The sequence below is a fragment of the Neomonachus schauinslandi genome, chromosome 9, assembly GCF_002201575.2.
Source record: "Neomonachus schauinslandi chromosome 9, ASM220157v2, whole genome shotgun sequence".
Taxonomy (NCBI): Eukaryota; Metazoa; Chordata; class Mammalia; order Carnivora; family Phocidae; genus Neomonachus; species Neomonachus schauinslandi.
In genome coordinates, this window is record NC_058411.1 from 11818639 (window position 1) to 11846583 (window position 27945).

At 47.7% G+C, this 27945-nt stretch overlaps 1 protein-coding gene across 2 annotated transcripts in view; it reads left to right on the top strand.

Annotated features, from left to right (window-relative positions):
- FBLN5 (fibulin 5) overlaps nucleotides 1-27945 on the top strand; it is a 75612-nt gene that overhangs the window by 39133 nt on the left and 8534 nt on the right. For both annotated transcript variants that reach the window (XM_021679641.2, XM_044917946.1), the window contains exons 5-9: nucleotides 15273-15395; nucleotides 18015-18131; nucleotides 21692-21811; nucleotides 25588-25710; nucleotides 26726-26852. In XM_021679641.2, the coding sequence (XP_021535316.2) occupies nucleotides 15273-15395; nucleotides 18015-18131; nucleotides 21692-21811; nucleotides 25588-25710; nucleotides 26726-26852 (610 nt within the window). The remainder of the gene's footprint in view (nucleotides 1-15272; nucleotides 15396-18014; nucleotides 18132-21691; nucleotides 21812-25587; nucleotides 25711-26725; nucleotides 26853-27945) is intronic.

Here is a 27945-nt window from a genome sequence, read left to right on the forward strand (position 1 = left end):
TTTGAATGAATATTCTGTGCCAGGCACTGTGCTTAGAGTAGGGGGCTACAAAGGTAAATACAATGTAGATCCTGCTTTCGAGTCGCTCGGTCTTGTGGTTTGACTAGTCCAGTGTTTCTGCAAGTACGCATACCTGGACAAGCATCAGCTGGGACGCCTATTAAAAACACTGATTCCTGGGACTCTCTCTAGACCTCTTGAATCAAGATCTCTATGAATTTTTAAAAACAAGCCTCAAAGGTGATTCTAATACACACCATTGGGCTAGAAAAGTAGTTAATCTAGCTGCACATTAAAATCTGTCTTGAGCCTCTCCAGTGGTTGTGATTTATTTGGTCTGGGGTGGGCTTCTATAATATATTTTAGAGCTTCCCAGGTGATACAAATGTACAGTCAAGGTAGAGAAACATTGGACTGGAGGATTTCTAAATTCCTTTGTGTTGTAATATTCTGCCATTGGCAGCATTTTTTAGTTCAGCAAATACTTAGTGACTTCTTTTGTCTGTGCAAGGCTGCGGGTCAGCTAGGGTGTGAGGGTTGACAGCAGATTGGGCTCAAAAGGAAGGCTTGTGTTGTGTCCTGACCCATCCATACTGACTACCAAGATAACCTTAGGGAAGTTTCCAAACCAGGAGAGGGTGAGGATCATGGAATTCTAATGAAGAAAATCTTTAAAGAAGAAGGGGGAGGTTGACCGTGCCAAAGAATACTGAGAAGTAGTAAGGATAAAGACTTAGCATTGGATTTGACATTGTGGAAATCATTGGTGACCTTGAAGAGAGGCTGTAGTAGGATTAAACACCTGGAAGTCTGATGGGAGTGAGTTAGAGAGAGAGTGGGAGATGCAGAGGTAGAGGAGTGATTGCAGACAACTTCTAGCAAGTCTGTGGCAGAGGGGCACAGAGACGTGTGGTGGTCACTGGGAGTTACCTGGGGCCATTTGTTTTTATTGTTCTTTATGAGAATTTCCTTCATGATTGCTACTAACTCTTATCAAAAAAGCATTAATTAAGAACCCAGCTGGGCAGACTCTTATGAACAGACTCATGACTCAACCATTTAGAATCAAGGACCACATTTTTTCAGGCTCACCTTATTGTGCTTTTTAAAAAATATATGGAGGTCAAGTTGCTCTGGTTGAAGTGAACTCAGAGAGCTCATCAAAACATAAAACTTAATGCTAGGTTTTACAGAACTGCGAAGGGCTAGGGCTTTTGGGGGGAATCAATTGAGAGCCCATACAAATACCCACATGCAGAGAGGATGGCTGTGTTTTTATTTTTCCTCCTCATTGTCTCTATGTCTTTTTTTCTTTTCTTTTCCCCTTTCCAGTTCTTCCTTCTCCCATTTCCTCCTCCTCCAGCATCCTTAGCATGGCATGTGACCCTTTTACAAATGGAATCCACTCCCCCTTCCCCTTGCACTCACGGTGCTCACCCAGGTATGTCTGCTCATGGTAACTGCTCTTGGCTCTCTGAACGTGCTGTACCTCTCATGCCTCTGTGCCTTTGTACATGCTGTTCCTCACTGACTTTTGTTTCAGGTGCACAATCTAATGATTCAATATTTGGGGACACTGTGAAATGATTGCGGTTAGTCTAGTTGCCCTCTGTCACCATTTAAAGCTACATAGTGTGCAATACAATATTATTGACTAGTGTCACATTGCTGTACATTATATCCCCGTGACTTATTTATTTTATATCAAGAGTCGATGCTTAACCGACTGAACCATCCAGGAGCCCCTGCTATAACTTCTTTATCCATTCATTCATTCATTGATGGATACGTGGGTGGTTTCCCTATCTCGGCTATTGTAAAAAATGATGCCATGAACAGAGGGTTGCAAATATCTTTTCAAATTAGTGTTTTCCTTTTCTATGGATAAATACCCAGAAGTGGACCTGGATCATATGTTAGTTCTATTTTTTAATTTTTTTGAAGAACCTCCATGCCGTTTTCCATAGTGGCTGTACCAATTTATATTCCCACAAGCAGTGCATCAGGGTTCCCTTTTCTCCACATCCTTACCAACACTTGTTATTTCTTGTTTTTTTGATAACAACCATTCTTATTGTGGTCTTGATTTGCATTTCCCTGATGATGAGTGATGTTGAGCATCTTTTCATGTGCCCATTGGCCATCTGTGTATCTTCTTTGGAAAAATGTCTATTCAGATCCTCTGCCCATTTAAAAATCAGATTATTTGTTTATTTATTTTTGTTATTGAGTCATATGAGCTCTTTGTGTATTTTGGATATTAACCCCTTATTGGATATATGATTTGCAAATATCTTCTCCTATCCAGTAGACTGTTTTTTTTTAGTTTTTTAAAAATTTTGTTGATGGTTTCCCTTGCTGTGTGTAGAAGCTTTTTTGTTTGATATAACTCATTTGTTTATTTTTGCTTTTGTTATCATTGTCTTTAGAATCAGATCCAAAAAATTATCACCAAGAACCATGTCAAGAAGCTTACGGTCTATATTTTCTTGCAGGAGTTTTGTAGTTTCTGGTCTTATATTCAAGTTTTTAGTTCATTTTGAGTTAATTTTTGTGTATGGTGTAACATAGTGGTCCAGTTTCGTTCTTCCTTTCTCTCTTCCTTTCTCCTTTCTTTTCTTTCTCTCTTCCTTTCTCTCTTTCTTTCTTTCTTTCTTCTTTTCTTTCTTTCGCATGTGGCTGTCTAGTTTTCCCCATACCATTTATTGAAGAGACTGTCCTTCCCCCATTCTATATTTTGCCTCCTTTGTCATAAAGTAATTGACCGTATATACATTGAGTTTATTTCTGGGTTTTCTGTTCTGTTCCACCGATCTATATGTCTGGGTTTTTTTTTTTTTTTAAGATTTTATTTATTTATTTGAGAGAGAGAGAATGAGAGACAGAGAGCATGAGAGGGAGGAGGGTCAGAGGGAGAAGCAGACTCCCTGCCGAGCAGGGAGCCCGATGCGGGACTCGATCCCAGGACTCCAGGATCATGACCTGAGCCGAAGGCAGTCGTTCAACCAACTGAGCCACCCAGGCGCCCCTATATGTCTGTTTTTATACCAATACCACATCATTTTGATTACTATAACTTTGTGATACCTCCAGCTTTGTTCTTCTTTCCAAAATTGCTTTGGCTATTCAGGATCTTCTGTGGTTCCATACAAATTTTAGGATTGTTTGTTCTATTTCTGTGAAAAATGCTATTAGGATTTTGATAGGGATTACATTGAACCTGTAGATTGCTTTGGGTGTTATGGAAATTTTAACTATATTAATTCTTCCAATCGATGAAATGGAATATCTTTCCATTTGTTTGTACCTTCTTCAGTCTCTTTCATTAGTGTCTTGTAGTTTTCAGGGTACAGGTCTTTTACCTCCTTGGTTAAATTTATTCCCCATTATTTTATTCTTTTTGATGAAATTGAAAGTGGGATTGTTTTCTTAATTTCTTGTTCAGCTAGTTTGTTGTTAGTGTATAAAAAGGCAACAGGTTTTTGTATATTGATAGTGTGTTCTGCAAATTTACTGAATTTGTTTTATTAGTTCTTTTCTTTAAAAAAGATTTTATTTATTTATTTATTTATTCATTTATTCATTTATTTATTTATTTAGAGAGAATATGAGCGGGGGGGGGTGCAGAAGGAGAGGGAGAGAGAGAATCTCAAGCATACTCCATGCTGAGCATGGAACCCAATGTAGGGCTTGATCCCACAACCCCCAGATCATGACCTGAGCTGAAATCAAGAGTTGAATGCCCGGGGTGCCTGAGTGGCTCAGTTGTTAAGCGTCTGCCTTCGGCTCAGGTCATGATCCCAGGGTCCTGGGATCGAGCCCCGCATTGGGCTCCCTGCTCCGCGGGAAACCTGCTTCTCCCTCTGTCCTTCCCCCTACTGGTGCTCTCTCGTGCTCGCTCTCTCTCTCAAATAAATAAAATCTCAAAAAAAAAAAAAAAGTTGAATGCCCAACTGACTGAGCCACCCAGGCACCCCTGTTTATTAGTTCTAACAGTTTTTTTTGGTGGAGTCTTTAGGGTTTTCTATATATAAAATCATGTTGTCTGCAAATAGTGACAATTTTACTTTTTCTTTTGCCATTTGGATGCATTTTATTTCTTTTTCTTGCCTAATTGCTTTGGCTAGGACCTCCAATACTATGTTGAATAAAAGTGGTGAGAGTGAGCATTCTTGTCTTATTCCTGATCTTAGAGGAAAAACATTAAGATTTTTACCATTGAGTGTGATATTATATGTGGGTTTGTCATATATGGCTTTTACTATGTTTATTATGTTACATCCCCTCTATACCTGCTTTGTTGAGAGTTTTTTATCATAATGAATGCTGAATTTTATGACCATATGATGTTTGTTCTTCATTTTGTTAATGTGGTGTATCACATTGATTAATTTGCAAATGTCAACCATCTTTGCATCCCTGGAATAAATCCCATGTGATCATGGGGTATGATCTTTTTAATGTATTGTTGAATTCAATTTGCTAATATTTTGTTGAGAATTTTTGCATCTATGTTCATCAGGGATATTGGCCTGTAATCTTTTTGTGTGATGTTCTTGTCTGGGTTTGGTATCAGGTTAATGTTGGCCTCATAAAATGAGTTTGGAAGTGTTCTCTCCTCTTCGATTTTTTGGAAGAATTTTGAGAAGGGTAGGTACTAAATCTTCTTTGAATGTTTGGTAGAATTTACCAGTGAAGTCATCTGGTCTTGGACTTTTGTTTGTCAAGAGGTTTTGGATTACTGATTCAATCTCCTTGTTAGTTTCAGTCTATCCAGATTTTCTATTTCTTCATGATTCAGTCTTGGAAGATTACATATTTCTAGGAATTTATCCATTTCTTCTAGGTTGTCCAACTTGTTGACATATAATTTTTCATAGTAGTCTCTTATGGCCTTTTGTATTTCTTTGGTATCAGTTATAACTTCCTCTCTTTCATTTCTGATTTTATTTATTTGAGTCCTCTCTCTTTTCTTAGTGAGTCTAGCTAAAGTTTTATCACTTTTGTTTATCTTTTCAAAGAATCAAGTTTTAGTTTCATTGATATTTTCTATTTTTTGTTTAGCTTCCATTTCTTTCTGCTCTGATCTTCATTATTTCTTTCCTCCTACTGACTTTGGACTTTGTTTGTTTCCCCTTTTCTAGTTCCTTTAGGTTTATCAGGGAAGGGTCGCAGGGAAACTCCAGGCCAGTGTGCATCCACCCGTCAGGTTTAGGAGGGCAGGGCCACAGGGAGCCCATCTTTTGGCTAACTCCTATTCATTTGTATTAGGTTACAAGCTAAGCTGCTATAACAAAAAGACCTTCAACACACTAGTTTAGATAAGAGAGAATTTAAATCTTCCCTCATGGTACAGTCCAGAGGCAGGTAGTTTAGGGTGGGTGGAGTGGCTTGGCCAAACTCAAAAGAGGAAATATAGCTTATTTCCATACTCACTTCTGTATCCAAGATGGCTGTCCTGGTTCTCACCATCACACCTACATTCCAGCCAGAGGGAGGAGAGAAGTGACAAGGGGACCACACACTCATTATTTTAAAGTATGACTCAGAAGTTGTGATGCATTATTTTTATTTATGTTTCACTGGCCAGAATTTAGTCACATAGTCCCACTTCACTGTAAGGGAAGCTGAAAAATACAGTCTTTAGTTGGGAGAATGGATATTGGAGGACAGTATCCATTGTGGCAGCCTCTATCACATCATCTGTCTAGATCCACCCAAATATCTTCTCCAGGAAGTCTGTTCCTCCTGGAAGTGACCTCATGCTTTGCTCCAGCATGGCACTTACCATATTTAATTGGAATTATCTGGTCCCTACTAAACTAAACAGACATGACCCATGTGTCATTTATCTTTGAATCCCTAGTACCTACAGCAGTATTGGTTCATGGTGAATATATGTGGCCTAAATGAATCCTATTTAGCTTTTTATTGCCACTGGGACTTGGGCACTTTACTCTTTATGGGGGGTGCCAGAGTGGTCTGGCAGGTCAGTTAGTTGGTTGGCCCCACATGCAGCTCCTTCCTCTCCCTGCCTTCCACACTAGAGAAATCCAGGGATTTGCTAGGGACCAGAGAAGAATGGCTATAAAAGGACAGCTTCTATTCCATGGGCTGGGTAAACACGCAATTCAGAAAAGTGTTTAATTAGTTCAAATATTTATTTTAGGCTCAAGTGATAGAATCCAACTCTTACCAAGGCCAAAGGGTGGTGGGGAGCAGGTGCGGCTATTTCAGCCCTGGGCTGTTTGGGGTGGGCCTTCACTTCCAGACTCTCAGGACATGTGCCCCTCCCCCCAGCCAGGAGACAACATCCCTAGTATCCTCTTCCCAACCCCTTTGGTCTCTCCATGCTTATCCCCTCTTCCTCCTTGCCTTGAGGTTTTACCTTCTCTTGAGCTGTAGCCTTAAGAGTTATTCTCTGGTGTGCTGGGGTTGTCTGCTAGAGACAGGAGCAGGGTGGAGGGGTGGGGGCAGGAGAGGAGACATAGTAGGTTGCTCTCAGGATGAAATATCTAGATTCTCAATCACCTCCTGGCCTATTGCTTGTAACTTCTTACGTTGAAAGAGCCATCTGTCACTTCCCTCCCTTGTCCCAGGATTCCAGATTAGGTGTATGTGAAGGAACCGTTCCTCTACATCATTGTTCAGTATCAAGACCTGCCCTCACCTCCCAGATTTGGGACATTCCCAGTTCTATGTTCTCATAGCCCCCTGCAGTGCCCTCCACACATTTGTTTCTTTTCTATGGCAGTCTTCCCCACTGGCCTGCAAGCACTAGGAGGGCAGGTGGTAGTGGCCCAGTTTCACAGATAAGAAAGCAAATGCAGAAGGTCAGTGACATGCAGTGGCACCCTGGTTAGTTAGTGATGGAGTCAGAAGTGGTAGCAGGGTTTCTGAACTCAGGTGTGGGGAACAAAACACATGAAGATTTCGTTATCAGGCTCTGGGAGTGACCTGGCAGGGAGTGTGTGTTGCTGACGATAGGCTGATTCCTTGGGGTGAGTTTGCACAGCTGGGCATTCTCACAGGCAGCCCCAGGCTGAGGGTTTTGTCCTGAACCTGAAAAATGGATTGGATTTCCTGGTTGTGCCCTCAGAGGTCCCATTGAAGCCCATTTTCAGGCCGGAATGAAGGTGTAGCTTTTCTCTCCTCTGATGTTCCTCCTTCTAGTGATTGTTGAAAGTAAACTTTGTCCTTGACTGGACATCCAGCTCTCTAGGAGGAAAGAGGAAATATAGCTTACTCCGTCAGGCCAAGCACATGGCGTGTCAAAGCCTTTGGAGGTTGAGGACACGCTCAGATCAGCCCTGGGCAAAGCCTGGGGTGGGAATAAAGCCCCAGACATGACACGCTGAGGCTTGAGGCTTTACTGGAGTTGGAGCTGTCTGCCAGATAGCCTTCAACCCACGGGGATGAGATACAGGCCTCTAAAGGAATGGATGGTTAAACTGGTTTCTTCTAATGCCCCGTGGCCTAACACACTTTCCCTCTTGCTTTCAGAAAACTCCCAAGAATGAAGTGCCTTCGTTCAAATATAATTTATTTCCATACTCTCTCCACCATGCCAGGCACTGTGTTAGGAGCTTAAGATACAGATGTGAATAAGACCCAGTTCTGGTTTTCAAGAAACTCTCAGTTTGGTAGAGGGAGATGGGCCATATGCAGCTAACTACGTAATTACGATATGAAGGGCTGTAAAGCTAGATGTGCTTAGCACATGTTGGAGTAGGGAAGTAGGCTTGATGTGCTAGGTCGCCGAGGTGCCAAAAGAAAGCTATGGCGTTTCTAAGGAGGGGCTATAACATTTTGAGGAGTAGAGCCACATGATCATTTTTGTGTCTTGGATGGTTCTGGAGGTTGTGTTTAGCTTGCCGTCAGGGGGAGAGACTGGAGGCTGGCAGACTAGTAACAAAGTTATTTCAATCATTTAGAGAAAATACCATGAAGCCTTGGAGTCTTTGGGGAGAGACATAAAGAAAGAGGGGAATTTGCAAGATTTCCAGAAGGAGAATTATGTGAGAATAGGGAGTTGGGGGAAGGATTGAAGAATGCCCGGGGTTTCTAGCCTGGGATACTAGGAAACAGTGATGCCCTTAACCACGGTATTGGAAGAGCATCGGGGACAAGGAGATCACAGACCGTGGCACTGAGGGTGACAAGGAAGTCAGGACATGGGGCAGGAATAGGCTCAGAGGGGACAAGGAGGAGGAGCCTGTGGGGAGACGCAGCGAAGATGGTAAGATTCAAGGGCTGTAGGATTTCTAGACCGTGCTTATGGAAAAGGGATGGTCTGCGTTCAGAGGAAAGACACTGTCCTTCTTTCTAATTGGAATCTTTTGCACATTTTCTCATCACTTTGAATCAGGATTTCTAAGAACTTTGTTAATGTTTGGGAAACTGAGTTTACTCATAGGAAATCAAACACCACTGGCTAACTGAAGCGGGCCAGAACTTCTAAAGGGACACGATGCTTTCACCCGAGGCACTCCAACACTGCAGGGTGGAATTGAATAACGGCTGTTTCTGTATACCAGGAGAGCCTTTGGTCTGGTGTAGACTGAGCTGCAAACTTGTTTAGTAAGACTCTAAAATCCTGGTAGTGTATAGTAACCCGTGGGTTTGATCGTAGAGAAATACCCAGTTAGGAATCGTTGGCTTGATATTTGAACACTTTAGTTCTCTCCTGGACTCCTTGAACAGCCTCTGAAACTCTGAGCAGATTGCATGGATACGGAACCAAATATCACTCACGAGAATCTAGCCCCTTGCTGCACAAAGTTTGGCCCCAGGGCCAGCAGCATTGGCAAGCCCGGGAGCTTGTTAGAAATGCAGAAATCTACCAAACCAGACCCTGAATTTTAGCCAGTTCCCCACTGGTTCATATGCACATGCAAGTGTGAGAAATATTGGTCTGGCATGGCAAGTTCCAAATACGGTTTTGCACTGGAATCATGTAGCTGACTTTAAACAGTTTTCCAAGCCTCAACCCCAGACATTCTGATTGAGTCAGGCGATTCTCTTGGGTGGCTAGGTTTGGGAACCACTGGCTTGTATAGGTTCAAAAATCCTTCTCTGTTGATGGACAAATGGCACGAATTTCAGTAAATGGAAATCTAGTTTGAGCTCCACGTTTGCTTGGTTTCCGATCATGGTAATAATTAAAGCTTCATGCCCTTTAAAAAAAAAATACCACGTCGAGGCTGGCCATAAGCAGCTTTGGCTCCTTGCTGTCAGGACAATTTGATGCCTGACACTCAAGAGGGAAGATACGTGTCATCCCTTCCTCGCCCCCCCATCCCCAACAACTTCAGTGACCATTCATATACTGGCAGAAGTTGAATGGGCTTGGCCAATTCTCTGCCCATTTTGAAAGCAGCTGAAGTCAGCTGATGTTTACCAAGCACTCTGATGAAAATAATTACCCAAGACCAAACAATGTGCTCTCCATTAGTTGCATAGTTTGTTTCTGTAGAAGGTCATAGCTAGAAGGGGCCTTCCAGAACTCTCCTCCAAGCTCTCACTTTATGGATAGAAAAATAGAATCCACAGAGAGGTGGGAACCTGCATTTCAGCTGGTTTCATCCAAGAGGAAAGGATTTTTTTGTTGTTGTTTGGAAAAATGGACCACATATTTGTTGCCTAATTAGCGGTACAATATGAGCAAGCTTTGTATTCTAAGCGTAATATCAAGCATTGAGAAAAGTGTTGTAAACACAGAAAGATCTGGTTCCTGACTATTGCCCAGGACCCATAAAACACATGGAGTGCAGATGTCCTGGGATTTCAACAAGCGAGTTCTCAAACGCTGAGGTCTTTAATTAAGCAGGTGTTTGGGAAGTAGGTCCTGTGTAGCTTCCAGCCTTGGCTGGGCTTGTCTCGCTGAAAAATGGCATTGACCCAGCCTAGCAGCAGGCCTGAGACTGGCTTCAGCTGGAGGCGTAGGAATGTGCCATTGTTACTTTCTTCTTTCTTATCAAGCCCCATTAGCTTGAGCAAGGAAGGAACAAAAATGGGCTGGGAAAACACGTTGTTTCACTGGGTAAAAATTTACTACCAAGGAAATGATTTTGCCATTTCCAAAAAAGGCCTTTGGAAAGGTGTTGCCTTCCAAATACTTTTGGATGTTTTCTCCCAGTGTCACCCAGTGAGAATGTTTCCCTTTGGCTGATGGCTGTTCTCACACAAGAACAGAGACATTCCTCTGAGCTTGTGCACAGGGGTTCACGAGGATGACCCCTTGCTTATCCACAGTATTGGAGAGCAGAAGACATGGCAAGAGGGAAGAGCATAGGTGGGGTAAATGTTGATCACATTTGGCTCTGGAATTCAGGTCGGACACACGTACTCCTAGGCTTTTGGACATCTGCCATTGTGGAATCGTAAATGGACCCATAGATGCCGAAGTGCAGAGGTGGAAACTGAGGCCCCGTGAAGGAATATACCTACCCTATCTTTTTTCACTCTGTCCCAGTCTCCTGCCACATGTCTACCGCTCTAGGGGGAAAAGTCCCCGGCTCTGGTTACGATAGAGCTGATCATGCTTACAGCCCTCTGAGCCCCAGTGCTGTCAGCTTGGTGTCTTTGGTGAATCCCAGAACAAAGCCAGCCGAGGCAGGGGCATGCATCCCCTACCTTTCACAGCTGTTAGAAATAGCACCTCATTTGGGGAAGGGAACTAAAATTTCTTGGGCACTTACTGTGTGCCAGGCAGTGGCCATAGGACCTGTGCACGCGTTAACTTATGAACTCTACTTAGCTCTATTTAGCAGAACACCTGAGGAGGGTCGGGGAGCCTAATGAACTTGCTCAGTGATACCTAGTTATCAAGAGCGGGAGCCTGGATTCACACCCAGCTCTGCCTGCCCCCAAGGTTATTTTTTTTTTACCCACTAGCCCTTTCTGGGGAGGTCTTGGCCCTTTGGTCTTTTTTTTCCCCTCCTAGGCTTTGGTGCAGGCAGAACGGCTTAGGAAATGTTCTTCCCGTGGGCATGGATGAATCATTGGTTTTTGTTTTGTTTTGTCTTACAGTTTTTTTTTTTAAAGATTTTTTTTTTATTTATTTGAGAGAGAGAGAGAGCACACATGAGAGGGGGGGGAGGGTCAGAGGGAGAAGCAGACTCCCCGCCGAGCAGGGAGCCCGCTGCGGGACTCGATCCCGGGACTCCAGGATCATGACCTGAGCCGAAGGCAGTCGCTTAACCAACTGAGCCACCCAGGCGCCCTTGTCTTAGTTTTTAAAGGACCTTTAATTTCAATTAGAGTGTGTGCTATGAAAACCGTTTAAGTATTTTCCCTTTAACTCTCAGGAATAAATGTGGACGTGTAAATGCATCTTTGTATATGGTATGTATATTCAAATATGATAAAGAGCTGGCATGCATATGCATATTGTTTATATTCAAACCGATTTATGACAGTACCTTTAGTCTGTTATGCTTGCTGATGGAGCTCTTTATAGAAGAACCCATGAACCAACACCAAGATTGTGGTCCCTCCCCGCGGTGTTTCTCGAGTCAGCCTGAAAGAGTCCCATTTGTTTTGTTGTCTGGGCTGTCGGGCAGTTGCCTTCTGATGTCTTGGGGCCAGTTCCTCCATCTGCCGCCACTGTGAGATTCCAACTGACCTTGATGGACATCCTTTATTCACATTGTCTTAGCGCACCTGCCCACGTGAAGCTTTCCATCAGGTCGGGGATGTGAGAAAATCCTAAACAAGTATCCCTAATATGTGGGCCACTGTCCTGAGGCCTGGGAACCCAGTCCAGCCTGCGGCCTCCTGAGAGGGTGGCAAGGAGGTGACTGATCTTGATGACCTTCCAGAGCGAGCAGTTGTTTCAGATTGAGAAGGTTTCCATCGAAGGCCACTCTGGGGACATCTGATGGAAGAGGTGACAGCTCAGACAAAGCTGCACAGGTCAGCAGAGCTGTGCCACTCAGTGCAGAGGACAGTTTCTTCCTGGGCAGGTGCAGGGCTGGGGCTTCGATCCGCCACCAGGTTCTGGAGGCGGGAGTGAGCTCTCCCCTCTGGTTGCTGGGGCGCTGGCCACGTGGAGAGGGGACGGACATTGTGCCACCTGGGGAGAGACGAGCCACGGATGCTCTGGTGGAATCGTCCAGGTGCCTGGGCAGCTGACCAGGACCACAGCTCCCAGGAGTGAGGCAGGGAGGGGGCAGGGGACTCTAAGGAAACCCTCCGTCTGGGAGCGACATGGCTGGAGGGCCCTGCTGGAGGCCAGCTCTCCCAAATGGCCTGGAGGTTCGATAGGACACACACGCACACGCACACGCACACACACAGAGCCACAGTAGAACATAAAGGATGAATGAATCCATAAGTAAAGGACTGAATGAACCGAGCATTCTTTCTTGGGAGACTCTTCCTAAGTATCACACGGGAAAGGAACTAGCAGGTGTGGTTTGCAGACGGGGATAATGACACTTACTCAGGTTGCTGTAACTTGTACTTTTCCATTGATGCAGAAAAGGACCCTTTGCCAAAGAATGTCCTTGGAGTGGTTCGATGTATTTTTCCTTCTGTTATTTAAGTCGAATGTATTTAATGTAAGCAATTCAGCTGTGAGCTGGAATGTGTGCTGAGTCTTTCAGCCCCGGTGGAACCCCGCGGTGAGAACATTCTAGTTTCTGCTCCACCAGGTGTGTAAGCTGACGGTGGTTTTCAGGGGGGTTGGTTGTGGGTTGTCTTTAAAGTCCATACACCAGAAACGGTCCTGCCAGCATGCTGGCTGTGGAAACTTGTCCGGGGGGCTTAAAGGCATTCATGTTTGTTGCTCATGTGTTCAATTCATTCATTCACCAAAGAATTACTGAACATTTACTATGGACGCAGCGTCACACCGGGTATGTTTTTCAGGATATAAAGGTAAGACACACCCTCCAAAAAACTCCAGGGACTTAGAGGGTTCTCAAAAAAAATATGTATATATTGACAATCCATTCGGTGAGTGAAAGTGGAAAATGTAGAGTTTTGAACATACGTCGACAGAATTGCCGTCGAATCGAGTTAATTCTTTAACTCAGTAAAAGTGGCGGAGTGTTTCAAAAAATGCACTTTCAAGATGTAGTTTCTAGGCTGGACTGTTTTGCACGTGCGTGTGTGCGTGTGCATGCACGCCTGCATCCTTTCAGGCCCCATACGCCCCTGGGGAGCCCCGTCTGGCCCACTGGTACGAGGTCGGTTTCTCTCTGCAGGAGTCCGTCGGCACATTGTGTGTGTCGCGAGTTACACAAACACAGAGTCTTGGGAACTTGCTATCACCAAGTCTAATGGCTCTTCTCCCCTTGGGTCACTCTCACCCTTTAATCCCCTCAAGGCAGGAAAAAGCATGCAAATTCCTGAGGCATTGTTGTTCCCAGGGTAGGGCTGCCATCCATCACTCCGGGCCAGAAAAATGTAACTATGCGTTGGCCGATAGTGACATTATTTATGATCATAGTCTTCGATAGGGATTGGAGCCTGAGTGGCTGCTGGCCAAGCATTATTCTCTGGTTCCCCTGGGAGGCTCTGCTGGGTGGGCAGCCCTGAGGGTGGAATGGAGGCCAAGGGCAGAGGCAGGAGCTCTTGCAGCCAAGAACAGGCTGGGTTTTTGCCACGGAGGCTGCACGTCATCAGCGTGTCGGGTTGGAACGGAGGCTGCCACCACCTTGGAGCCGCGTTCTTGGAAGCTGCGTATTTAGAGGACTGAAGGCTGGTTTCCTGCAATGCCCAGACCTCTGATCATTTGGGGTGGGGCGGGGATTGATTGGCATCATCGGTGTTGACGTGTCGCAGGGGGGGTGGTGGACTTTGGTGGTGTCACCTGAACCCGCCTTGGTGATATGACCTCGGCCATTCCTGCACAGCGGGGTTTGGAGTCAGGGAGGCAGGGAGCCCTGGGCTCAGCTCTTGGCTTGGTACTTGTTCACTGTATCAGCACAATTTTCCCATCTGTAAGATGGGGGTCATGAGTCCCCCTGGTAGGGTTTGTGAGAATAAATATGGTAGCATCTGTGACGTGTGCTATATACACGCGACCTGTGCACACAATACGGGCAGACCGCATATACACAGGACATGCGGACTACATGTGCGTGGTACACGTGCACACGACACACATGACGTGCGTACACAGCATATGCATGCTACACGTGCTCGGTGAGTAGCTCTTAATATTGTTTCCAACTGCGTGTGGTCCTTTTGGAGGAGGCAGGGAGAAGATGTAGCTGAGGCCTCCCCGAGTGCAGGAGTGAGGGGAGCGAAATGCAGGCGCCCTGCTAAAATACAGATAGGAAAGGGAGGCTGACAAGGAGGGGAGGCACTGACGTGGGATCCAGGGCGCTTGATGGATCCCGTGCAGTGAATTAATAGATGAATGTTTACGGAAAGTCTCCTCCTCCAGATGGAAGTGAGAGTGTGTGGTGTCAGGAGGTCCTGTTACAGGATGCCAAGTACTCTCTCTCAAGAGCAGTGCAGGGAGAAAGGGCAGAAGGATTTGTTTCCATTGAAATAGTTTTGAGAGCTGAGTGTGTACACCCGATGTCCTGAGGAATGTGCCATGCGTATAGCTTGGTCTCTACGCTCTGAAGCTCTTGATTAGGGAGAAGGGGCTGACTTGGACACAGGTACCCACACACTGCCAGACAGACGGCCAGGGGCATTCAGCTGTGCAGAGAGCCCCAGTGTTGAGCAGAGGGCAGGAGGAGATCAGTCCCAGGAGCTCTGGAGCAGGGAGGAAGGCTGCAGGGCTCCGTGAAGCTTCGGGAAGGTGCAGGAGCCCCAGGCGGAACGATTCTCGTGAAGGATACAATCAAGTGGCTCCACTCCTAGCTTCCTTTGGCGGGAGACGTTTATTTTTCTTCTGTTACGTTCTCAGAGGTGTTTCTTGGGCAGGTACACAACAGACCCCTGTTTAACATCTGCATGAATCCACCTAAGACAAAACGTGTTTCTAAATCAAGTCATGGTTATTATCAAGGTGACCTGTTTTCAGAAAGTGATGGGGCGGGACCTCAGAAGACTCCCCCAGGATGTGTGTTCTCTTCTTGGCCATTTTCTTTTGTGGATTTCTGGGGAGCAGACTAGGTCTGCCCCCTCCAAAAAGGTCAGTGTCTCCTGGTGGTATCCATCAGGGAGGGGTGTCCGTCTCCTTGGATGTAACCTGTAGACATTATCACCTCCTTCCCGGAAGGACAAGCAAGCAGCCTGCACTCCTGGTGGCTCCAGGGCTCTGGATAAATGTAGGTGACGTTTTCCGGAATATGTCTGTGTTACAGATGTGGACGAGTGTGCAACGGATTCTCACCAGTGCAACCCTACCCAGATTTGCATCAACACGGAAGGAGGGTATACCTGCTCTTGCACCGATGGCTATTGGCTTCTGGAAGGCCAGTGCTTAGGTAACAGCTCCCTGGGGCTCGCAGAGGCTCTTGGAAGTTAATGGTCGCCAGGGGTATTGTGGAATGGGGGCATAACTGGGTGGCCTAAGGACAGTGGGCTTTTCTTTGGGGGGGAGGGTAGGGAGGTGGAAGGCTATGCACTGCTCCTTCAAATCAGTTGTGACCATCATGTCAATATCATTATCAGAGTTTTTGAATGTAAGTTTTAAGGGCTCCTATTTGATTTTGCCTAGACCTGCTTCCTTTCTATCTTAGTTAGAAATCATACTAATCATACTAAGAGAAGGGAACACTTGCTCAGTCACAGAAATGTTCCAAATCTCAAATGTGGATCAGTAGATTCTAACACCTCCTCCCAATACCCACCACACTAGCTTGTGGTCTTTTTACTCTGAAGGAGTCAGTCATCACCAATTGAGAATTTTGTCCCTTGCAGTTGGCATCCGCTATATGATCTCTCTGTTTATTTTTACTGGAGAGTTATTTGCCTTTCTTCCCCTCTGGTTTTGGTTTAGCCAAGAGAATGAATTCATAGCAATCTCTAGCTGTCACTTGAATTCTATTTCTAGGGTGTGATTTCTATGCTGTGTTTTCTTGGAAAAGCCTTACCAGTTTAAGTTCTCTAAGACACTGTTCTCTTGCCCAAAAATCAGTCCTGGAGGAGTGGAGAAACATCCAAACAACATCATGGAAACAAAAAAAAAAAAAAAAAAAGAAGGTTCTTTTTTCCAAGACTCCCTTGATTAAGACTTGAGTGTCAGTCTGCTCTAGAGCCCTGTCTGAAGCATCTTTGGGGCCTGATAAGCCAGACTAGACTTGGCTTGGTTCTTCTTTCCAGGCGTGCACTGGAGAGCTGGCTGCACACGGGGGCATTTGTGAATATGATGGTCACTGTGCGTTTTAACCAACCGCAGCTATTATGGAAAATTTGATGCCACTGATTTGAACATAAGCAGATCAGTGTGAGTGAGTTATTTGTACAGGAACTTAATATGTCGGCTCTCAGAGTTGGAAGGGATGTTAGATATTATGTCATCCAACTTTTATAGAGTTGGAAACTGAGACTCAAAGAGGGGGAACATTTTGAACAAAAAATCTGGCACCTCTCTCTCAGGCCAGTTTTTTTTTCCACCACCAGGGAGCGCTAGAGAGGACCAGGTGAGCGGGACACAGGCTCCATTTTTGAGACCTTAGGGCCAGGAAACCCTTCCCCACGTGAGGGGGGCCAGCAACTGGGACCTTTCTCTCCTTGGGAGGGCTGTTCTCTTCCACGGGGGCCTGAAGCTTTGGGAGGGATGCTCCTGTAAGCCTAACGTGGTGCCATATGCTCAACCCGCTCACACTTCATATCCGAAGTGAAGACCTCCCTGGCCTCGGTGACGTGCCCAGCTGCATGCTGGGAAAGGTCAGGACCAGCGACCACACTAGTCAGTGTGCTTTCCCAGCAGGAGCTGCAGAGTGCTCAGTGGGCAGTGTGGTGGGCCGGGTTAGAAGTAGCAGCTGCTCAGATGTAAAACAGGATCACAAGGGCAGGGCACAGCCTCTGAGGGGGCTGAACACTGGCTAAGGTGGAGAAGGGGTCCTTTCTGGCAGTGGGTGGTAGAAACCAGGGACAGAGACAGAATCGGAACTGGTCTCCAGAGCCCTGGCTGGACTCTGGTTCCAAGGAACTGGGATACTGGGGAGGGAACATCTGGGGGAGGTGGGGATAAGATAAGGACCAGTTATAGCTGCAGTCGGATCAACGGGTCACAGCAGGTTACTTGTATAGGTCAGGACTGGGTCTCCATCTGTAGGCTTCCCATTCAAGGCATCCCATCCCAGAGGAGTGAATTCTCTTGCCCATCAGCCCATTAACCTGGAGTATTGGGAAGTGCTTTCCCAATGACATCAGGCTCCCCATTGACTGGTACATGTCAGCAGGGAGGGCATATTGCCCAGCTCTGCTAAAAGGCTCCATTCAGCCCCAGAGCTGCTTGCTCGGGAAAGGCCAGCCATGGCTTGGGAGAGGCGTGTTTATCCGGAGTTTTATGTCTGCTCTGGTGCAAGCAGGAGATCCAAGGCGAACTCTGGCATCCTTGTGTTACTGGATCATAGGTCTCCAGACTGCCGTGCTGCCCTGCTTGTCCTGGCCTACACTTGTTCTTGTTCCCGAGCGCTAGACAGATCATTGTTAACAGAGCTGGGGAGGAGCCTGTTGGAGCAAGGCTGTGGATTCCTCTTACATTTTAAGCCAACTTGTCCCTTCCCGGGGCCGTGTGATGTTTCTACAGAATCTTCGAGTGGACTCTTGTTGGATAAATCTTAGCTTTGAGTATTGGAGTTGGATAAAATCTTGGAGGCTGTCTTGTCCCATATCCCAGTGAAGGCAGACATTTCTTCTAGAACTTTCCAGACAGGTGCAGGTGCTCACGGGACTGAGATGGGTCAGGGAGGGTTGTAAGTGGGTTGAGCCTTAGACTCCGGAGGGTATCACCATCCCTGACACTCAGTCGGTACTGTCTTCTCTTTCCCCTCCCTTCCTGATCCTGCTCTGGAAGCGATGGATGGTCATGCTGCCGGGTGCGGCACTGGTGATCGGGAAAAAATGTCTCACCTTGCTAGCGTTTCTCTTTCCAGACATTGATGAATGTCGCTACGGCTATTGCCAGCAACTTTGTGCGAATGTTCCTGGATCCTATTCCTGCACCTGCAACCCTGGTTTTACCCTCAACGAAGATGGAAGGTCTTGCCAAGGTATGCGAGGCCAATGAGCCCTTGCACACAATGTGGAATGCGAGATCCTGTCTTCTCTGGAGTCTGACAGTTGACGTGGTTAGCGTCTGCTCCTGCTCCAGGTCACCGTGGGAAACATCTCAAAAAGTGCTCTGAGTACTGCTGAGAGGAGAACCCCAGTCATCCAGCAGCTGGGGCTTATGGTTTCATGGATTTGCTTCTCTCTGTGTGTCTCCTTTCCACAAGTCGCCTTGCCAGCTTTCTGGGCTAATTGGAAATTTTCACGCATGTCTTGTAGCCTGAGTTCAGTTCCTGATGCTCAAGAGGGGTGGTCAGCATTCCCCACAAAAACAGAGTGAAATAAAGGCGCTTTTTTTTTTTTTTTTTTGAGAGAGAGAGAGTGAGTGAGCAGGGGGAAGAGGGAGGGGCAGAGGGAGAGGAGAGAGAGGATCTCAAGCAGGCTTCACGCCCAGCGTAGAGCCTGATGCGGAGCCTGACGTGGGGCTCGATCTCACAACCCTGAGATCATGCCCTGAGCTGAAACCAAGAGTTGTACGCTCAACTGACCGAGCCAAGCCGGGCCCCAAAACAAAGGCATTTTCTGAGTTTTACATGAGCACTTTAAATACTGATACTCGAGAAAAGCAAGCTGCATGCCTTCTGCAGTCTCCATTTGAAGATTTCTTCTGCTCAGGAAGTGAATGGGGGCTCAAGGCCCAAGGAATTCGTGCAAGTCCTGCCCGCCCCACCCCCGGCCCCCACCCAGGCCTCCAGCCCCTGGCAGCGGCTCTGTCCAGGGTGGAGGTAGTGCCGGGGACTCAGAATGAGGTCTTTGTTTAGAGCCGGCCACCAGGTTCTGCAGGGCCCATTTCCTTGTCACACCATTTGAGGTCTGGCGGGCAGGCTCCGAGCCAGCTAGCTGGAGGATATTATGTTTCCATTAGCTTAATCGTATCTAAATCATTGGGTAAACAGGAAGGCATCAGCGTTAAAGGGGCTGATCCTGGATTGTCTTTCCTCCAAAGCTGGTTCTGCTAATTGTTCGAAGAAGTCTCGACTGTGTTCCTCTTGCCAGGAGAGGTAATTTTCTTCTAAGAGCCGAGGCCGGGCCTGGAGGTAGAGGGAGCTGGTAGAACAGGGGCCCTTCCGTCCCCCTGGAGCAGGGAGCAGGCACCTGGTTCCCTTGCTGTTGTGAGAAGTGACCTAGGGCAGATGCAGGCTTCTCTGTGCCCAGGCCGGGGGGTTGGAAGTGCCAGCCCAGACGTCCACCCAGAGGCTGGCAAGGTGCTTCCAGCACCTCGCGAGGAACAGCCGTGCGCAGCAGAGCGCAGAGGCCCCGATGTCCTTCAGGCCTCTCGGGGACAGGCCTGTGAAGGGGAGCAGATGACCCACCAGGCAGTGCCAAGTCCAGCAGCGCGCTGAGGCCTGGACGCGGGCACCCAGCCACGGGGATGTTGCATCAGCAGGGTCCATGGGTGCCATAGGTGCTACGTTCTCCGTTGAGCTTTTGTAATCCTCACACCTCGTGCAGGGAAGGGTGCTTTGTGCTCTTTGAATTATCGTCACGTCTGTTAACCTCACTGAACCCCAGCAGTAGCCTGAGGAGATAGGTAGGGCAGGTGCATGTCACCTTGCTTTGCAGAGGAGGGAATCGAAGCTCAGAAGCATTAAGCAACGTGGCCAGAGTCATGCAGCCAGGGGGTGGCAGAGTTGAGAGAACCAAGGCTCCAGGCTTCCTGTCCAGCAGGTTGGAGCCGGGTGTGGCCTGCAACCACACGATTCAGAAGGGCACTTGGGCCCGTGTGGATCCCAGGGGGCAGAGGTCCCAGGGGGACCTGTTGTTCTGCAGAGGCAGCTGAGAGCTGCAAGAGAGCAAGACCCGAGCTCCCTCATCCTGGCGTGTCAGCGTGTGGCCAGAAGCCAAGGACACCAGCCCTAATGCCTGGCAGTTCCGTCCTACCTGCACTTGACTCAAAGGCCCCCGCCACGGCATCTCCTGGCTTCTGGGGTGCAGAGCCTCCAAGCTCTGTTGGGGAGACTGGTGCCTCGCTGGACCCTCCCTGCAGAGCCCTGTTTCTCTCCCCCACTCCCCCCGACAGCTCTAAGGAAGCAGGAGCTTTGTGGGCATGGGATTAGCCCTCCCCGTGAAGAAAAGCTTCTCAAGCTGTTCCCCTTGAAGCCTTTTCACTCTGAAAACACTCAAATCTCTATTCAGAGCCTTAAGAGGTTTACCCGGACTTTGAAGGGGATAGAAATTCTCTCAGCTGGAACTTTGGTCATTGGCATATGGGGCTTGGGAGAGGGTGTGCTTAAAACGGGTCAGCCAGTGCCAGTGGAGAAAGGGGCTCCTTCCTCCCCCTTCCCTCATCCCGATGAGCTCTGCAGAATAAATGACTCGTAGGTATTATGGAAAGACCCCTGACTCATGTTGCGGTTCCAACTGTGCTCTTGGTAGCTCCTGGACTTGGGCACATCTCCCAACCTTCAAACAACCTTAAGATTATTGATGTATCATTGATGTACAATAAACTGCACTCTTAAAGGCACGTTATTTCATACACTTGGCCGTCTGTATACCCCATGCAGCCATCACCACACTCAAGATGATGAAATACTGCATTATCTAAAAGTTTCCCTGTGCCACCCTGTGGTCCTCTCCCTAACGCACTGAACTTGTAACATGGGGCAGTGGTCCTTGTAAGGATTTGGTAAGTGTGAGATCCTTTTGTAATAATGAGTGACATTGCTTATGAGTAATTGTCTTAGCTCAGGCGGCTGTGACAAAATACCAGATTGAGTGGCTTAAACCACAGAAATTTATTTTCTCCTAGTTCTTGAGGTGAGAATTTCAAGATCAAGATGCTGGCATGGACAGGTGTTTATGAGGGCTCCCTTCCTGGCCTGAGGACGGCTGCCTTCTCACCGTGTGCTCACAGGACAGAGGGAGCCACAGCAAGCTCTCTGGTGTCCCTTCTTATAAGGGCACTAATCCCATCATGGGGGTCCCACCTGTATGACCTCATTTAACCTTAATCACCTCCCAAAGTCCCCATCTCCAAATCCAGTCACGTTGGGGGTTAGGGCTTCAACATAGGAATTTTGGTGGTGGTGTGGCAAGGAAAGAGTTATTATTAGAATGGTCATGGTTATTTATCTGTTTACCTGAAACTTCAAAGTCAGCAGGGGTGAGGGAAGAGCTAATCAGTGATAGAATGCATCCGATGATGGGAAAGAGCCGATGTTGCCTGGAAATCCTGTGGGGACTGGACTTACTAGGAGGGGTATGTGTGTACATGTATCCACATGGACAGGATGTATGTACGAGTTGTTTCTACCCTGCCCAACTCATGAACAACTTGTGAGCAAGGAGGGACATGTGAATGGAGACCCTGGTCCTCCGGTGAACACTCTGGGGTCTGAGCTCTAGATCTAAGAGGTCCCGGATGAAGATCCACGTTGGCACCTGTGAGTCTGGTCTCCTGGTACCAGTAGATTTTGTTGCCAGTGCATTTTCTGCCTCGTCAGTGGGGATGTTCTGTTGTGGGAATGGTCAGTGATGTATGTGCTTTTGCTTTCCCTAGACGTGAACGAGTGTGCCACAGAGAACCCCTGCGTGCAAACCTGTGTCAACACCTATGGCTCTTTCATCTGCCGCTGTGACCCAGGATATGAACTTGAGGATGACGGTGTTCATTGCAGTGGTAATGGGCTTTGGCATTTGGAGACTTCCATCTGTCCAAGGGGTGCAGGGGTGAGGGGCGGAGGACAAGGGCTTCCTTTACAGGTGTTTCCTCTCCTTTCCCAGACACATCCCCAGTTTGGGACATTTCCCAGTCCAGTGGGGTCACAGCCACACAAAGCAGAGACGAGTCACTTCCTGAAAGGTGGAGTAGAGTCCCCTCCCTTGTCATTTGACCCTTAATGCAAAAACCAATAGAGCTGCCTTTAGGGTCTGACATGGGGTTGAAGAGGGAAAGGAGTTGCCCAATTCTGTGAGTTGGTTTGAATTATCTGTGCCTGCCCAGCACTGACGAGTCCTGGGGCTAGCATAGATAGTGCTTGTCGAGGGAAATGACTTTGGTATAATAGCGTATGTCACAGGGTAGCGTTGGCGGGGGCACTGAATGATGAGATCATATGGGTAAGTGAAAATACTTTGTGAACTTCTAAAATCTCTACAAATAATCAGTGCCTAGTTTCAGGACTGGCACATAACATGCATACAATCAACAGTTCTCAAAGCAGTGAACAAATGATTGAACATTGCATTAATTAATTCGTAATAATTTGTGAGAACATAATATGGTGGCTTTATTGACCTTTTATAAATTCCTTCCAAGACCAAGAAGCTATGATTCTCTGCCAGTGCTTTCTTGTGAACTCTATTATAATTTTCTTATTAAGCCTTGTAACAAGAAACTTGTAAACTCTTACAAACTCTTGAGAACAGGGATGGCATTTTACTCATATAAATCCCTGTAGCATCCCGCACAGAGCCATGTACAGCTCATTCTTTCTTCCATTCTTCCTTCCTTCCCTTCTTTCCTTGTTTTTTGTAAATACTGGATTAAAGTAAACTCCATTCTGTCCACTTTTGGCATGATGAGCAGCTGTGAGTTAGCACAGTCCAAATTAACGATGCTTCACTGTATTTTTCAAAATAAAGAAACCATACCCTAAGGCGTGAAAATCTTTTTGTCCTGCTGAATGGAAAGTTACTTAATCCTGGGTTTCACTGTGACAGGAACTGACCCAGGTCATGAATGAAACTTGTCTGGTAGCCTCACTGAGGACTGGGTTGTTCTGGGGACAGAGTTCTCTGAACAACTGAGCACCTCTCCCTGGGGCCCAGAGAGCAGGAGCCCCAAGAATGCAGTTGCAGAGAGAGCTTTAAATGGATTAAATGTCAGTCCCAGAAACTAATAAAATACCTTCAGGCATGGAAAGCTACTTTCTTCCTAGATTTCAGTTCCTCCCATGGCACTTCTTGGGGAATCTGGGCCAAGGGCCTAAGAGGGGGAACGTTTAGCATTATGAGATGGGATTATTTGTTTCTCCACAAATATTTGTTGAGACAAAATTAGTTGTTTCTGCACCTCCACAGGTGTTTATTGACCATCTGCAGAGGTGGTATAGGGGGGTGACTGGACCCAGACGGAGCTGGGTTCAAATTCTAGCTCTTTCCTTGGCCAAGGCAATAGGGTGGTCATAAAGATGAAAAAAGCTGGTGTGCCTAAGTGTTGTTCCATGTTAGTTGACTTTTTCTAGGTGTAAGTGTGAGAGACTTCTGGCTTTTCAGAGAGTTTACATCCTTGGTGGTGTGGCAAGGATTTTCCGTTGACGCACTTTATCCGAAATCACCATCTTCCCCATGTTCACCATGACGCCCCCGTTTCTAAGACTTAGAGTGACCCCTGGCCCATTTAGGGCCCCTCCCTACCCAACAGGAGGTGGAGGTGGGTGCTGCCCTCTCCATCTGCCCTGGAGCCAGTCCTACTTAGGGGATGCCCCCAACCTTGGAACCCCTCAAATCCACTGATTTTTAAGTCCTGAGCATGATCACTCAGGGAGACATTACAGCATTGTGCTGACCCGTCGTAGGATCTGGAGGCTGGCTGGCTGGCTTCAAATCCCAGGTTTGCTGCTTACTCGTTATCTGCGAACTTAGTCAAGCTACCTAACCTCTGTAAGCCTCAATTTTTCGTCTGTAAAACGTAGCTAATAATAGCGCTTCCTTCATAGGGCTGAGGCGAGGATTAAATCAGATGAGGCACGGGGCGCCCGGCTGGCTCAGTCGGTGGAGGGTGCGACGCTTGATCTCGGGGTTGTGAGTCTGAGCCCTACATTGGTAGAGAGATTACTTAAAATGACTTACAAATAAAATCTTAAAAAAAAATGAGGGATTTGAAACATTTAACCCAGCGCTTGGTACATCGCAAGCACTCGGGAGCTGCAGGTTTATATTACTGCTTCTACCGGAGGTATGGACCAGAATCTACAAACATGACCGAGATCAAGGGGGACACCCTCTGTTGATGGGCTGGGCCCCGAGCCCTGGGACTCTACAAGGTCCCAGGGGAGGGGGAGAGGAGTTGCCAGAAGCATATCTTGCCTCACTGAGCATGTTTTAACTTTTCACATCAGCATCGCGGTTCCGCTGGCTCTGAACCCCTTGCCTGGAGACCCCTGGGAGAGACGGGAAGGAGTTTCTCCTTCTCTGATGGGAGAGGCAGTTAGGCATGTCACACCCAGAATGAGCCAGCGGTGGGGAAGCCGCCTTATTTGCGCTGACACCCTCCCTGGGTGATTCCAGCCACCAGTGGTCTGTGAGTGAAAGAGCAATCCGAGGACATGTCACATGGGGAAACTAGGGAAAGCAAGTTTTCGGGAAACAACAAATGAAAGAAAAACATGTTTTCTTTGGCGCGCCTCTCGAATGAGGCTCAAACGGGGGCTCTGTTGCCAAACTCTGTGTGCAATGAAGAGCTGGCTCTTCGGAACCGCCCTCTGCATTGGCTGCCACGGCCAACATGGTCAATGGCTCTTCCTTCATATCCCCACCTCTGCAGCTGGAAGGTGGCCCAGCTCCAGCTTCCCAGGTCCCAGCGACCTCCTGAGGCCGGCGGGCCACCCAGGGATGATACGCTCGCCAAACCCGGGCCACTCCAGAGTTTTCTTTTTCAAGGAGATTTTTGGACACAAAGACATTTTAATATAATGGACATCCCTGGCCTCCCGGATATGTCCCTTTCAGTTGTGACTTTAGAAATAATATTGTTTCTCAACTTTGGGGTGAATAGAGGGCCATTGGCACTGGTAAAGTTGCCCTTTCAGAAGACTGGGCCAAGGGAATGTTTTTTTGGGTTTTGGAGAAGAGCTCTGCACCCAGGGCGCCTGGGTGGCTCAGTCGGTTAAGCGACTGCCTTCGGCTCGGGTCATGATCCTGGAGTCCCGGGATCGAGTCCCGCATCGGGCTCCCTGCTCGGCGGGGAGCCTGCTTCTCCCTCTGACCCTCTCCTCTCTCATGCTGTTTCTCTCGCTCGCTCTCCAATAAATAAATAAATAAAATCTTTAAAAAAAAAAAAGAGCTCTGCACCCAGAAAACTCCAGTGGGCAAACAAATCCCACCTCTAGAAGTGGAAGGTACATTTACCTAACTGGGCAAAATGAGTCTGTAATGAGTAGATAATGTAGCTGCGCCAGAGGTAGACGTGTGGGAAGTTTGATGGAGACAGATTTCAGCTCCCTATAGGGAAGAACATGCTAACAATTAGAGCTGTCCAAATGTCGGTAGGCTTCCTCAGTAGGTAGTGAGCTCCCCGTCACCCGAGTGTGCAAGAAGTAAAATGGCAACTTTGTAGCCACAAATGTGCTGTCATATGTGTCAGGAGGGTGTGGGAGTTAGAGAAGAAAACCACTAAGCCCCCATCCCCAGGTAGTCTGATTATAAGCAGCAGGTGTGACTTGTCACCCCCAGATATGGATGAGTGCAGCTTCTCTGAGTTCCTCTGCCAACACGAGTGTGTGAATCAGCCCGGCACGTACTTCTGCTCCTGTCCCCCTGGATACATTCTTTTGGATGACAACCGAAGCTGCCAAGGTAAGGCTGTCCAGAGGGGCCTGGCTGGGGGAGGTGTGAGGAGGGGCTGGCTTAGGGGGTCACCTGGATGTCTTCATCTAGGGAAGGTGGCAGGGATGAGGGCATGAGTGGGTTCCAGTGGCTCCCAGAGTGGCAGGCTCTGGCCAGGATGTCTGGCCTTCCCGTCCTGTGACCCACACTTTGGCCTCAGAAAGGACATGGGTACTCTCGCTTCTGTCATGAACTCCACAGGTAGAGGTGGCCTGTCCGGCCTCCAGGGCGGATCTCTGCGACCCCTCAGAGGACTCCTCCAGACCCAACCAAGGCTTCTTGTGGCCTGGCCCCACTCATGGACCATGGTCCAGGCTTTGTCACGGCCCCTGGAGAGTAGCCTAGTTAGCATTTCTCTACTGGTTCCCTAGAGAGCGGAAGCCAGGGAAACTCACACATCTGACTGTGTGTCCCCCAAAGGGTCAGGATCCCAGGCTGTGAAGGCCTGTGTAGGTCTCCTTCAGACTGGCTGCTTGGGTTGATTCCCAGCCCCTGGTCCACCCACTGGGGCCAGCGGAGAGGCTAGGAGCTGAGCCACTGACCCATTTCAGCTCCTCGAACCTACCTTACCTGAACACCAAGCAAGAATTCTCCATGGCAGTGCTGGGCAATAGAAATATCAAGTCAGCTACAAATAGGAGCCATATAGAAATAAAAAAAAATAGGTAAAATTAATTTTAAGAATATATCTTTTTAATGCAACACATGTACAATATTATCATCCCAACATGTGCTCAGTGTAAAAACTATTGATGAGATATTGCATTCCTTTTTGTACCGCGTGGCCAAGATCTGTGTGTCTTTTCCATTTACAGCACATCTCACCTTGCACTAGCCCCATTTCCAGGGCTCAGTAGCCACCCGTGGCCAGTAGCTATCACAGCGGACAATGCAGTTCTGCAGTAAAGACCCAGGTTGCTCCCACCACAGACACACACACACCTGGGTAGCCCTGTCCTATTTCAGCCTCTTATCTGCATTTCAGATATCAACGAGTGTGAGCACGGAAACCACACGTGTAACCTGCAGCAGACTTGCTACAATTTGCAGGGGGGCTTCAAGTGCATTGACCCCATCCGCTGCGAGGAGCCTTATCTGCGGATCAGTGATAAGTAAGTCATTTGAGAAATGGGAACATGAGTGAGGGGCCTGGGTCAGGAGGCTGCCAGTGTGGTGTAGAGGAGAGTGCCCCTGCCTGGCCTATTGCCTACCACACACTCATACACACAGACACACACACACACACACACACACACACACAGGTACATCCTTGTGTGTGGAGATAAAGGGATGAATCAGACACATCCGTCTTGTCCTCTAGGAAAGCAGCATCTAAGAGCCATTCATGGCTTAGCAGGGTGCTTCCTGCTCCAAACAAAAACTGGCAAAAGAGGACAAAGCAGGGGCGGGTGGGGTGTGGGGGGTTGGTCCTTGCAGACAGTTTCCCTCGATGCTAAGAGCTGTGCTTGTAGCAACCCTTTGGTTTCTGGTTCCAGGGTCCTTTGGGGCAGAGAGGAGTGTCAGGCTGCTCTCTCGGCTCGCATTTGCTGGTTCTCCCCGGGATCCTCTGGGCTGCCCTTGTCTGTAGCCAGGGACTGACCCAGTTCAATGCACAGCCCTGAGCCAGGGTGGCCGGGGAGGTCCGTGGCACACAGCTGAAAACTGCCTGCCTCCAGGACCTGTTCATTCTGACGCCAGCCGCCTCCTTCCAGCTCATGTCCTTGTCCGTGTCCTGTCCCCCTGCCAACATGCATGGGACTTGCCCTCACCTTTACCCACACCCTGGAGCGGCCAGCCTCCCGACTTTCGCTCACCCACTTCCACCATATGGAAGGCATTTCTCCCACTGCCACATAGACGGACCCGCCCCATCTTTCAGATCTTAGCTGCAGTGCCACCTCCCCCAGCTGTTTGTGATCCTCTTCAGCTGCCCTCCGTCATCAGGCCCTCCTCCAAGCTTCTTAATTTAGGAAGCAGTCTTTTCTGTGTGACGCGTGACATTTTAAGGGGCCATTTGGCCACCAGGGACATTTTGGCCTGGCTATTTTGATCGACCTTAAAAAACAAAACTTCCAAAATTATTTTTATACGTTCCTTTATTCTGTGTTAGTCGAGCTCCTGTTACGTGGCCAACACCTGAGCCGGGCACCATGGTTTTTGCTCTCCTGAGAGTGGAGGAGAAAGACATTAAGCAAATTGTCCCAT